The following is a 14,465-nucleotide window of genomic DNA, read 5'->3' as shown; positions in this document are numbered from 1 at the left end:
TCTTTATCTCCTCTCCTGGCCTGGGCATTGATCACTTGATGGCTCATACGTGCACCACCTTGGCTCTTTTCCATAGACCGAGAAGAAGAAACATTTGAGCATAAACCCAAGGTACTATGGGAACAAGAAGTCCATGATGACACATGTTATCTGCCACTTGTTATGCCTGTCACTTTTAAATCCCTATTTTTTCAGTTCCTCCCCCCCACCTCCCATCTCCCTGCCACCAATGTTTCTCATCTCTTTTTCTTCCTGTTAGGAGATAGACCTAGCTGCTACCTGACAATTCAGATGCTTTTGTGCAGCTGCTACTGCCTACTGCCAAGTACATCAGACATGACCCCCACCAGCCTCCTGATTGTTAGAAGCAGATGCCCCTCAGAATGCAAGTTGCAAGTTCAGTAGAGAGAGAGTTAATAATCATTATCTTAAAGACCATTCTGGGCTTATGTATAGACTACAGATGAAAAAATATACCCTCAAGACTGGTTCAGGTCTTACAGCACCTCAGCAGTTACTCTCACCTCTAGGATATAAGTGGCTCCCACATTGCGGCTTTGCTTCTCAAGGTCCCAATAAGACACTTGGGGCTAAAAATATCCCCGAGAAAGAGAGTGACATCAGAACCCCATTTGGGAAGCCAGTTGTCATGTGGTTCCTTTTATAACTCTGACCCTGCTAGCGATAGGATCCAAGGACCCTATTCAGATCATGGATAGTATTTGATTTGCATCCATCTTTCCCAGGGCCTTAAAGACTTCAGTTCATTTTGTCCTGTTCAGTTTCTTTCTTTCCACCAACTTCCCGCACATACTCCTACTAGCTCCTCCTTATTGGCTTCTAATCTGCAAGTTGACAGGGAAAACCAGTAAAGTAGAAAGAGGTACAACTTTGGAATTGGATAGGCCCAGCCTCATTTTTTTTGGTATAACATTTTGGGTCCTCAGTTTCCCATGTGAAGACTGAGTTGTCTCAGCAGTGTAGTGAAGATAGAACAAAATTGAATCTATGCTTGTCCCCACTATATTTCCTACACACAAAGGTTTGCTCATTTGCTCAGTTTTGGCAAATTTCTTTTTCTCCACTGCCCTTCACCAATTCTATATGCCTAGAGACGTTTTATGCAGATGCACATACGTCACTGTGGGTGTAACCTGAATAGTGCTTAGTACATAAGCTACTTCCTCTCATTCAGTCATTTACTAACTCATTCAAAAGGCATTTATTGAGTAACATCAGAAAGTCCATGGAGTTTGTTTCCTGAAAAACTAGGATGCCAGAATGGGCTATAGTTTTGAAGTTAGGTACATTTGAATTTGAATTGTGCTTCTGACATTTACTACTTGTAAAGCCCGAAATAAATAACTTCACTTTGAGAATCCATTTTCTTATTGGTATCCTTGGGGTAATAATTTTGACCTCATAGCGAAAAATGTAAGGCTCAAAACGTCTTAGAGAAATTAAAGTATTTTATAAATTCTGGTGGTTCATACATGTAATCCTAGCTATTCAGAAGGCTGAGATCTGAGGATCAAAATTTGAAGCCAGCTCCAACAGGAAAGACTTTTATCTCCAATTAACCAGACTTTTTATCTCCAATTAACCAGAAAAATTCTGGAAGTAGAGCTATAGATCAAGTAGTTGAGCAACAGCCTACAGCAAAAAAAAAAAAAAAAAAAAAAAAAAAAAGTTAAACACATAAATAAATAACAAATAGCTAATAACTAGTAGATGTCTGGGACAAGCAGAAAAGGTCAGATAAGATGATGTTAAATGAAATGAACCCCAAGATAGGGAAACAAGTGGTTTTTTATTCCTTTCTATTGTTTCTAACGTATTTATAAGGTACCATGTGATTTTTTTGTTGCTTTGTATGTCCCTCCCCAACCATATAACCACTGTTTTCACTGTATTTGATGTTGGTATAATTTGTGGAGGGGAAGGGAAAAAACAAATTGTTTCAATAGGGATACAGGTGGACCCATTGCAACAATGAGATGTACAAGTCGTTATGTGGAAAAACGACCTTTACAATTTAGGCGGGAAGGAGGGGGGCAGGGAGTGTAGCAGAGGAGTTGGAAAGGAAGAGATGGTAGGGGAAAAACAAAAGAGGAGGCAACAATGCTGGAGAAGAAGTACACATTACCTTGCTCATGTAATTGTAACCCCTCTGTACAGTATTTTCACAATAAAAAACAATAAAAAATAGCTGGAAATGATAATGGCAACAACAATAGTAATAATAATAATAATACAGAATCCAGGCCCCTTGTAAATATTTGTTGATGCCAATATCAGAGTTGAAGATTGCCTTCCCAAATGAAATAGAAGAAAAAGTCTATTCACTTCTATTAATTGCTGGTATCAGGATTTGAACAAAGAGCCTCACATTCTGTCAGCTTGCTTGCTTGGTTGGTGCTCTACCACTTGATCAACAATACCAGATTGGCTATTTTGTGCCAGTCCTGAAACCTGAACTCAGGGCCTGGGTGCTGAAACTGAGTTTTTGTTCAAGGCTAGCATTCTACCAATTGAGCCACAGCTCCATTTCCAGCTTTTTGCTGGTTAATTGGAAATAAGAATATGATAGACTTTCTTGCTTGAGATTGCTTTGAAACTTTGATCCTCAGATCTCAGCCTTGTAAGTAGCTAGGATTACAGGAGTAAGCCACCAGCCCCTTTTGCTGGTTATTTTGAAGATGAAGTCTCTTGGACTTTTCTGCCTGTGCCAGCCTCGAACTATGATCTTCTGAATATCAGCCTCTTTTGTAAGATTATATGTGGCATAAGCTGCCAACACCTGATCAATTCTATTTTAAAGAGTCCCTTTGCAGGTATGCCAATACATGTCACCCCACATATTACCTGAGCTCTCTGCTCAAACTACTTGAGGATCAGCTGATTCAAATTCTGCTTTGGGAGTAGTATTCAAATCATTTCCAATTGAACATTCCCATAGAGTCTCTCAATAGAGATGCCACTGGTTTGGGAAGAATCTAGCAATTAGAAGCAATCTTGAGCAAGACAGTTTATAAGCAAGAAAGAAGAGACTGATGTATGTTTACTCATTATTTGTATATTTTAGTGATGATACTACTATTTAGTCATATTTGATAACTGAGCCAGGTGTAAAGGAATTTGAGCTCTGTTGCTGGGTTTCAGAGTGGTGTGTGCTTGAGTGTAATCAGTTCTAATTATTCCCATTTAGACAGCCTCAGTATTCTCATCCTAGAAATAGAAGCAGTAGGGTAGTGGGTTATGCCTGTAATCCTAACTACTCAGAAGTCTGCGATCTGAAGATCCTGGTTCAAAGCCAGTCCATTCAGGAAAGTTCATGAGACTCTTATCTCTAAGTAACCATCACAAAGCCAGAAGTGAAACTGTAGTTCAAATGGTAGAGCACCAACCCTGAGTGCTAAGAAACAGTGCCCAATAAATAAATTTTTTAATCTACTTCAGTTTGGACTCAACCTAAATGGTATTTTCTCATCACAGGTAACTTGGATCAGATCCCCAAGAAGCGAGAAAGCCGCAAGTACATTGGTGGATATCGGAAGCCTAAGAGATCTGGCAAAAAATTAGTTGCTAATAAGGTAATACCCTTTTCTTCATTCCTTTGGAACTTTCAAGGCCCAATTTACCTCCTCTGAGGTTCTCTTTCTCTACCTATATTGTGAATTTTGGTGTTTCCAACCTGTGGAATGGATGCAATTATTCAGACAGATTTTTGAGATATATTATGGCTATGTAAAAGTTGGGAGCATTAATATGTTTCCCTGAGGTTTCTACATGAGAAAAATCAAGGACACCTTATGGTTTCCATGCAGCAAGCTGCTACTGTGTCTTTTGCTGCCTTTTGCTGTGGGGGAGCTGTGAGATTTATACCCTGGATACCTTGGTTTGCTTTTATTACATTCTTTGGGGGTTCATGAATATTTTCAATGTTAACTGGTGACATATTTATAAGCATTTTCTTGGAGAAGTTATTTCGGAAATACAGATTAGAAGGCTGGTGTTTAAGAGTTCTGTGTTATATAGGAGGGGTTTTTTTTTTTTTTTTTTTTTTGATGCTCGTCCTGGGGCTTGAACTCAGGGACTGGACACTGTCCCTTTGCTTTTATTCTCAAGGCTACTGTTCTACCACTTGAACCAGAGCTCCACTTTCAGGTTTTTGGTGGTTAATTTTAGATAAGAGTCTCATGAAATTTTTTGCCTGATCTGGCTTTGAACCATAATCCTAAGATCTCAGCCTCCTGATTAGCTAAGATTTTAGACATGAACCACCAGTGCCCAGCTATAACCATGTCTTTACATCCAAGTCTGTAAGGTGATTGCATGAACCATTGTGACTTTGCCTTTCCTGATATAACTGTTCAGAGTCATGTCCTATATCTATCATATGTCTTTCTATCCATCTTTGTCCATTACATTCCTGTTAAAGTGCTACTTTTGTGCATGTATGGGTTTCATGCATAATTCCAATGTGATTTTTTTGAACTTAACCTTGCCTGTGTGCATTGCTTTGTGTGTGTGTGTGTGTGTGTGTGTGTGTGTGTGTGTGTGTGTGTGTGTGTGTGTGTGTGTTTCAGGACTGCAAAAGTGGTCTTAAGCATTTTAAGTCTCCTAAACCACTGGTATATGTATGCATGTGTGTTTGTATGTATACATGTATAGCTTTCTATATATTTTTGTCTTATTGTGCTTTAGGTGTTTTGACAAGTAATGCCTTTTATTCCTTATTCTTTTATTTCTTTTTTGTGTTGTACTTCTTCAGCCACAGCTCCACTTTTAGCTTTCTGGTGGTTAATTTCTCACAGACTTTTTTTTTGGCCTGGGCTAGCTTTGAACCACAACCCTCATCTCAGCCTCTTGAGTAGCAAGGATTACAGATGTGAGCCTGTAATATATATATATCATAGTATAGTATATATTTATGTGGACCTTTCTGTTTGTATCTTTTTGTTTGGGAATGTCTACAAATGACTGTCTTCTATATGTTTATATTTCTTCTTGATCAGTTTTTTTTGGGGGGCAAGGGTTTTCAAAAACATAAGGCATAGTTCTGTGGCTAAACTCAGGTGAGTAATAGCAGCCAGGAACACAACCTTCAGAGAGGTTTGGTCTAGTAGCTTACCCACTTCCAACAACTAGAAAATTTCCACTTGAAACAGGCTCTTAGCCACTTTCCCTGAGGAAGCCAATCTTGGTAAAGTTCCAAAAATGCTCCTCACCCCTCTCACTTATTTTAGAACTCCTGATTACTTTTCAAAGAACATCTCTTCTGGAATTCAGGATGCATTTTTGCAGGAGGATGGTTCCAGCAAGATAAAGCATCCAGGTACACTTGAGCAGCTGAAATACCTTTGTGTGAAGAGGCAGGGGAAAAGGAAGAGATCCTGAGCTAGAACTCAAGGCCTTGTGATCTGACTTGGCTTTTTTGTTCAAAGCTGGCACTCTACCACTTAAACCACAGCTCCATTTCTGACTTTCTGCTTGCTAATTGGACATAAGAGTCACACAGACTTTTCTACTCAGGCTTCAAAGTGCAATCCTCACATTTCAGCCTCTTGAATAGCTAGGATTACAGGCATGAACCACCAGTACATGACTTGGAACTCAAGGTTTTTTGTTTGTTTGCTTTTACTATCAGGTCCATGTTGTTTTTATATAATTCACCTGTATTACCTTCATAACTTTGGATTTAAAGCCTCTTTTGTCCTGAGAATTCAGACCATTTTTGACTTGTTTTGTTATTATGTAATTTATGTGTAAGGAAAACACACCAAATCCAAGTGTATAATTGGATGCATTTTGACAAATGCATGTAGTCATATAACCACCAATAGAGTTGTGATATACAACATTTTATCAGTATTCCCTCCCCGCCCAATTCCCCTTGTCCCTTTAGTAACTTCTATCCCCATACTTCCTTGCTAGCATCGTTCTTCTTACTCTCTTTATAATTTTGCTCAGACTTTCCAGCTGGCAATAGCTTGTCTTCAGAAAGATGTGAGAACTATAATAATCTTTGTTGTGAATCTTGTAACCTTATGGAGAGCAGAAATTATTTTCTCCAAGTCACCCAATGTTTGTCCATTCACTTACACATTAATTTATAACAACGACTCTGTTCTATGCATTGTGTTTGGTAATTTTTTTAATGCCTACATTCTCAAGGAGTTCACATTCTAATTAGAAGATATCCATAAGCCAACAACGAACCAGCAATTCTGATACATCTTGAGGGAAAAGGTTTAGATCCTAGGTTAAGAAATGTTTAATTTTATTTGGGGAAGAACAAATTGGATCCTGAATTCCAGAAGAGATGTTCTTTGAAAAGTAATCAGGAGTTCTGAAATAAGTGAGAGGGGTGAGGAAGACTCTGTTCGACATTTCTTTCCAGGCCAAAAGAGGACATAGGTAAGGTGTGGAGACATGAATCAGCACACATGCTTACAGAACAGCAAGATAGAATATATAGTAGGCAAAATTTCTGGCAAAAGCTCAGAGTATTCTAAAGGGTGAAAGTTCCATTGGGATTGATAACAACTATGACATCAAACTGGAGAGCTTTAGCAAATACCAGGATGATAATCATCTTACGTCATGAGGTCTTGGGAGTCTTTGGTGTTAGCCATGTGAGGTAATATATTCTTTTTTTTTTTTTTTTGGTAACATATTCTTATAATCCTAGCACTTAGGAGGCTGGGGCAGAAGGGTTATGAGTTCAATGCCAATCAGGGTTACATTGCAAGACTGCCTCAAAAATAAAAAGAGTAATATTGGGAGTTGGAGCAAAGTTTAGCTTTAAAAGCAGCTTTCATTTCCTTGCTTAGATGGTAGAGAGATGTTATCTAAGGAAACTGGAGGGTATTACACCATTTTCATTTTAATTCTCCAAGAAGGGCAGAAACCTTTCTAAACATTACCCTTAGTTTCATACCATTGAATTTTCAGCTGGTGGGGCTCTCAATGATAACAGTGCCATATTTTTCATGAACTTGTTAACCTGACCCCATTTATATATCTTAATACCAGCTTTAGAACTAGATGAACCTCATTCTTCTGGAGGTCCAAATCTTTTCTGAAGGAGATATTTTCTTATCTATCCACTTGGTCAGGAATTGTGTTCTGGAGTCAAATACATAGGAGTTTCTATATGCTTCGAACTCTTGTTTAACTTTTTCACTATGCCACTTGAGCTACATCTCCAGTTCTGGCTTTTTGCTGGCTCATAAGTCTTTTCTGGCTGGGCTAGGTACAAATCGCGATTATCAGATCCCAGTCTACTACATACCTAGGATTACAGGTATGAGCCACTGGTATCTGCCTAAATAATATTACAATGTATTATTTATTTATTTACTTTATTGTAAAGATGCTGTACAGAAGGGTTACAGTTACATGAATAAGTCAATGAGTACATTACTTGTCGATCATTTTTACCCCTTCCTTTGTTGTTGTCCCACTATCCCTTCCCTCCCCCACCCACACTCCTCCCCACTCCCCCCTACTCCCTTAAGTTGTAAAGTTCATTTCCAAGATACTGTCCTGTGGGTATCCTTGTAGCAATAGGTCATCCTGTGTCCTTGTTTCAGCAATGTATTATTTTTAAAGTTAAAGGTGATGTGAAAGTATACCATTAGCTAAATATTAAAATCTTTTTGTGCCTCTGCTAGGGCTTGAACTATGGCTTGGATGCTCTCTTAGCTTTTTCAGTGTCTGGAGCTACAGCTCCACTTTCAATATTTTGGTAGTTAATTGAAGATAAGAATCTAATACAATCTCCTGCCCTGGTCTGGCTTCAAACTATGATTCTCATATCTCAACCTCCTGAGTAGCTAGGATTACAGGCATGAGCCAATGGAACCCAGCATTAAAATCTTAAAGACAAGATTATCATTATTTTTTTCCTTTTGCTTTAAGATCCCATATGGCTTGGAACAGCTCTTCTTAGTCCCCTTGAATTTCTCCCCAATAGAAAAGTATGATTCACTAAATGGAATGAGTGAAGTCTCGGCATATGTTTGGAGCTTTCTCTCTAAGAAAAAGTTCTAAACTATACAGTAAGGAACATCATCATGGTTAACAGAGTCAGCCAGCCAGCATATGAATGTTAGATCTGCTACTTATTACCTCTGTGCCCTTGGACATGTTATTTAACCTTTCTGTATCTCACTTTCTCTGTAGTGATAAAGATAATAATAGTTCCTCCTTCACAAGCTGTGCTGAGGATTAAGGTAATTAATATATGTGAATATCTAAGCAAAGATTCCTGTATGTGATATGTGTCCAGTGAACATTTACTGTTGTTATGTTTGGTTTAGCACATCTTGAAGAAGAGTAGTGGTGTTACAGTAGGTGACTGAGGCAGTTGGTTGGGTCACCATTCCTGCTATTCTATCAAAGCATCTCAAATTTCTTGCTTGAGAGAAACAGTTAAAGTACATTATTTCTAAAATCTGTTTTCTGTATTAAAATAGCATACTAAATATCATATATACCTACCATAAATGCATATTAATAAGTATTATTTACATTTATTACAACTTCTATGACAATGTTTAAATTTAGACTGAGAGCAGCTATTTTGTATTCATCTATCTAAACTGTTGAGAAAAGAGCTGGACTGTTTATAACATAACCAATGAAACTTCTTTGAAGTTCTAAAATAGCTCATACTCCATTCTCTCTTTAGAGAGGGTACAGAGGAATAGGCCTCCTGACCTTGCCTAGATGTACAACTCTATGAAATGGAACACTGTACTTGAGATTGATTGGTTCATTTATTCTCATTTACTCTATGAGCATTACCTGAATGCTTACTTTGTTCCAGATCTTGTGCTAACCCATAGATATACAAAAAGGAACCATACTCTGTCTCTGTCTTTAATGGGAAGAAGTAGAGGAGAAAAACACAGACTCTTACAACTTGAGATCAGTGTCCCCTTCCCAATCTATATTAGTCAGGGCTCTCCAGAGAAATATAAGTAAATTGGTTTATATGTGGGATGACCAGCCACGAGAGCTGATATTGCAGTTTGCAGACTGTGAAACAGAAGAAGTGATGTTCTAGATGGAACCCAGAGGCAGTCTACTGGAAATACCCTTTAACTTGGAGGAAACGTAGTCATTTTGTTCTAGTTAAGTCTTCAACTTATTGAATGAGGCCCACTTTTATTATGAAGGGCAATATACTTACTGAGAAAAATGTGACTCTCATGTAAAAACCCGCTTTAAGAAATTACACAAATAGGGCTGGGAATGTGGCTTAGTGGTAGAGTGCTACCCAGCATGCATAAAGCCCTGGGTTCAATTCCTCAGTACCACATAAACAGAAAAAGCCAGAAGTGGTGCTGTGGCTTAAGTGGTAGAGTGCTAGCCTACTTAGAGATATTTTTTAAAGACACATAAAATTACCCATCACAAGTCTTCCCTTTGTCAACTTGGTACCCATATGTATCTCCAAATAAAGGCAATAAGATGATCCTATTTCTGCCAAACATAATACAGCCATTCTATATACTTAAAATACATTAATATTTTCCCAAGAAAGACACGATGTTTACTGTTCTTTTTTGCTTCCTATAGTTCAAAACTATGATGTACAGTGAATAATATTTAAATGCTATGATATAAAGCCAATGACTCCTATGTGGCATGGTAAAGGGATAAAGAGAGGGAAGAAAACAAGTATCTGCTGCATGCTCACATGTATATATATATATATATACATATATATATATATGTATATATATATGTATATATATATATATATATATATTCATAGCAAAACCAGGAGGAAACAATTCTAACAATTATAATTGCCATTTCTATAATTGATCATATGGTTGTAGATGGAACTCAAGCATCAGTACTAGCATAAAAAAAGAAAGTATTGGAAGTTGCAAAAGGCAAAGTAACAGCTTGTCCCCCAGAGCCACCAGAAAAAACATGATTCTGTGTTCCAGAAAGAACATACCTTATATTTTCCTCAGCTTTGCATGAGTTTTCATAGAACCAAAGATTCACAGTCAAACAAGGGCCAATTTGTTGAGGTACCATTGATGTCAAGTCTAAGAATTCTGCCAAACTCTATATGGTCGATTTTTTTCTTTTTTTTTTTTAATTTAAAGAAATTCTTAGTGTGACAGTTTACATAGAAGCTGAGGATTCATTTGAGTTAATTTTTTAGGATGTGAAGTTTAAGTACACTTGTATTTTTGACAAAACTGAGGTTTAAGCTCAGGGCTTTGCACAGGGTAGGACAAGATTCTGCTAATTGAGCTATGACTATAGCTCTTTCTGCTTTTGAGATAGTATCGTTAATGGTCTGGGCTAGTACAGACTGTGACCATCTTATTACATTGGGATGACAAGTATATGCCAACATGCCCAACTATTAGTTGAAGATGGAATCTTGTGAACTGTGAATTTTGTTTTTTGCCCAGGCTAGCCCTGAATTAAGATCCTCACAACCTCTCCCTCCCAAGTAGCTAGGATTATAGGTGTGAGCTATCAGTACCCATTTTTTGCCTATTACTATTTGTTGAAAAAGATATTCTTTCATTGAGTTACTTTTGTACATTGAATGTATTTGTGTAGGTCTTTTTCTGGACTTTCTATTCTATTCTATTGAGCTATATATGTATCCATTTACTATTACCACCTTATCTTGATTATTATGGCCACAAATTATTACTGGCATTTTTACCTCAAAATTATTTGGATAGTGATAAAAAGTTGGGACATAACATGTGACAGAAAACACGTGTCCCTTGTGGCACTTCTTATTCCCATGGTGCCTTAGGCTCCTGTTCAAATGCTTCTTCTTTCTATAATGCTATAAATTCCTGCTCAAACCCTTCTTCTCACAATGCCCTGGATGCCCACGCAACCAATGAAGAAAAGGGACAGTACATGCATGAGCCAACATACAATCTGTGCAAATCCCAGGGGGAGGAGCCCTATATTATAAAAACTGACCATTTGGGTAAATGCCCAAAAGTGGGATTGCTGGGTCATAGGGGAGCTCTATGTGGAGTCTTTTGAGGAATCTCCATACTGCTTTCCAAAGTGGTTGAACAAGTTTACACTCCCACCAACAATGCAGTAGGGTTCCCTTCTGTCCACATCCCCTCCAGCATCTGTTGTTACTACAGTTCTTGATTATAGCCATTCTAACTGGGGTGAGGTGGAATCTCAATGTTGTTTTGGTTTGCATTTCTTTTAGGCTAGAGAGGTTGAGCATTACTTCATGTGTCTATTGGCCATCCTTCTTTCCTCTTCAGAGAAGTTTCTCTTTAAGTCTTTAGAACACTTATTTATTGAGCAGTTGTTTCTTTGAGGATTTATTGTTGGGGGATGTAATTTTTTGAGTTCAGGTATATTTTAGATATGAGTCCCTTGTCCGTTGTATGGCTAGTGAAGATCTTCTCCCAATCTGTGGGCTTTCTATTGATCTTCCTAGCTATGTCCTTTGCCATGCAGAAAGTCTGCAATTTCATGCAATCCCATTTGTCCAACCTTTCTTTGATTTGTTGTGTTCTGGGTCTCTATTAAGAAAATTTCGCCCTGTGCCAAGGAGACCTAGGGTTTCTCCTATTCCATCCTGTAATGTTTTCAGAGTGGCTGCTTTGACTCCGAGGTCTTTGATCCTTTGGAGTTAATTCTGGTGCAGGGTGATATATAAGGATCTAGCTTTAGTTTTCTACAAGTGATTAACCAATTTTGCCAGCATCATTTACTGAAGAGGCTGTCTTTCTTCCATTCTATTTTTTTAGGTCCCTTATCGAAGATTAGATGGTTATAGGTCTGTAGGTTCATTTCTGTGTTTTCAATTCTATTCTATTGGTCCTGAGGTCTGTTCTTGTGCCAGTACCAAGCAGTTTTGATTACTATGGCTTTGTAGTAGAGTTTGAAATTTGGTATTGATATTCCTCCAACACTCTTCTTTCTGTTAAGGATCGTTTTTACTATTCGGGGTCTTTTATTGTTCCATATGAATTTTTGGATTGACTCTTCTATTTCCTTGAAGAATGAGGTTGGAATATTGCTTTGGCCGGCGTGGGGGCAGGGAGGGGGAAGATGGGCAGGGATGGGAAGGGGAAACAAAGGAGGAGGCAACAATGCTTGATAAGAAATGTACTCATTGCCTTGCCCATGTAATTGTAATCTCTCTGTACGGTATTTTCACAATAAAATTTTTTAAAAAAAATACACAACTGGACTCCACTTTGGTTCCAGACTCTAAAGAGAGTTGACAGTCTGTCTACTTTCCTTTCATGGATTTCCTTTCCCTTTTTTTTTTTTTTGTCGGTCATGGGGCTTGAACTCTGGGCTTGGGCGCTGTCCTTGTGCTCTTCAGCTCAAGGCCAGCATTCTACCGCTTGAGCCACAGCACCACTTCCAGTTTTCTAGTGGTTTATTGGAGATAAGAGTCTCATCGACTTTCCTGCCCGGGCTGGCTTTGAACCACGATCCTCAGATCTCAGCCTCCTGCGTAGCTAGGATTATAGGCATGAGCCACCAGCGCCTGGCTCCTTTCACTTTCAAATAAACCTTACTCTGTTTACCTATTTAAAAAAAATTCTTTCAGCTCTTCTAAGTCCTGTGCCTTTCCAAACATATTTTAGAATATATTTGTCTGTGTCTACAAAATAACTAGCTTGGAATTACATTAAACCTCTAGATCAATTTGGAAAGAATTGGCATCTTCACTATGTTATGTCTCCCAGTCCATTTTGCTTTTGAAGAGTAGCTTCTGTCTTTCACTGCCTTGAATCATGACCTCTTGCCTCCCATCCCTCCTCCTTGGCTGGTTACACTAGAGCTCATCCTTGCCTTTTTGCTCTGTCTAGCCACTTAGTTCCTATCTCTGCAAGCAGAGGAATTACATTTAGATAACTATTTTCTTGACAATACTAATGAAACAGCATACCTTCTGAAACACAAATCCTCTGTGCATTTTCACAGCTGGATAAGCATTTTCCACTCTATTTTTCTTGCCTTTGCCTATGGTTACTATGTGCTTGCATCAAAACAAAAAGGATTCAACAAATGCTAGTTCAGTTTTCTCTTTTGACAAGTTGCTTCCAGTCTAAAGAGCCTGAGATTTTTGCCTGGGTAATTGGGAGTGGATGGGACTGCCTTTCTCATCAGTTGGCTTCTTGATAGCAAAAGGAAATAAAACTTATAGAAGTCACAAATGACAATTTGTCCTGTGAAGGTTAAAATGTGTTTGTGACTTTAACGAAGTATCACTATCCCACAATACTGTGAAATTTATGTAATCATTTAATCTCAATAAAATTATTTTTTAAAAAAAGAAAATAAGAGAGAAGTTACACTTCTGGAGGCCAGGGTCCATATGTCCTTCCTTTTCTTTCAAGAGTAGATTGCATAAAATTACCTAGTTAGGCCTAGCTACTTAGCAGTGCCATGGTTACTACTGAAACTATCGCTTCCCTTAGGAGGTCTTTTCTCTTTGTGTCCTGTTGGTTCTTTCTACTTAGAAGGCAGCACCTCCCCTTCACTCCTCATAACCCTGAGTGTGCACATACATGCTGTAGTTCAAAAGGACAAAGGCTAGAACCTTGCTTTTTCACTTTGACACTTCATCAGTTCTTCTTGGAGAAAGTGAATCCATTCTTTCTTCTTTTTTCTTTTTTTTTTGGTTAGTCATGGGGCTTGAACTCTGGGCCTTCAGATGAAGGCTAGTGCTCTACCACTTGAGCAACAGCGCCACTTCCGGTTTTCTGGTGGTTTATTGGAGATAAGAGTTTCACGGACTTTCCTGGCCGGGCTGTCTTTGAACTGCGATCCTCAGATCTCAGCCTCCTGAGTAGCTAGGGTTACAGGCATGAGCCACCAGTGCCCGGCTCCATGCTGTCTTTTTGGTCAGTAGATATCGCCTTGGCTCCTGAGAATTTAGAAGTTTACAAGGGTCCAAGGGTAAAGAGACATGTTGGAAGGGAAGGAAAAAGACCTTTGCATTGTCAGAGTTGATTGGCCTGCACTGTCCACTTGATCCAACAGCTTTGTTGCAAACTAGGAAACTAAGGTAACTTGTCCAGTTAGTGATAAAGATAAGACCAGGAGACATATCAGGAAGGAAGGAGAGAGTCATCCATATCGATCTTAGACCCACTTTGAGCTCTCAGATACATCTCCATTCAGGCTTTTGTTGATCCCATGGGCAAATGCTGTTATATTGGAGGTCTCTTAAGAAATTGAGAGTGAAAACAGGCACCAGTGACTTATGTCTGTAATCCTAGCTACTCAAGAGACTGAGATCTGAGGATTGTGGTTCAAAGCCAGCCCAGGCAGGAAAGTCTATGAGACTAATCTCAGTTAACCAGCAAGGGGAGATATGGCTCAAGTGATAGAACATCAGCCTTAAGCAAACAGCACCCAGGTCCTAAGTTCAAGCTTCAGTGGTGGCATAAAAAAAGAGAATTTTAGAA

The 14,465-nt window shown here is 38.6% G+C and overlaps 1 protein-coding gene across 1 annotated transcript in view; it reads left to right on the top strand.

Annotated features, from left to right (window-relative positions):
* Positions 1 to 14,465, top strand: part of Arhgef9 (Cdc42 guanine nucleotide exchange factor 9) — a 288,284-nt gene that overhangs the window by 71,389 nt on the left and 202,430 nt on the right. The window contains exon 3 of the mRNA XM_042666913.1: positions 3,496 to 3,593. Coding sequence (XP_042522847.1) covers positions 3,496 to 3,593 — 98 coding nt within the window. The remainder of the gene's footprint in view (positions 1 to 3,495; positions 3,594 to 14,465) is intronic.

This window comes from Dipodomys spectabilis, unplaced genomic scaffold (genome assembly GCF_019054845.1).
Source record: "Dipodomys spectabilis isolate Male_0828 unplaced genomic scaffold, ASM1905484v1 ptg000370l, whole genome shotgun sequence".
NCBI classification, from domain to species: domain Eukaryota; kingdom Metazoa; phylum Chordata; class Mammalia; order Rodentia; family Heteromyidae; genus Dipodomys; species Dipodomys spectabilis.
This window is presented reverse-complemented; position numbering and strand designations above follow the sequence as displayed.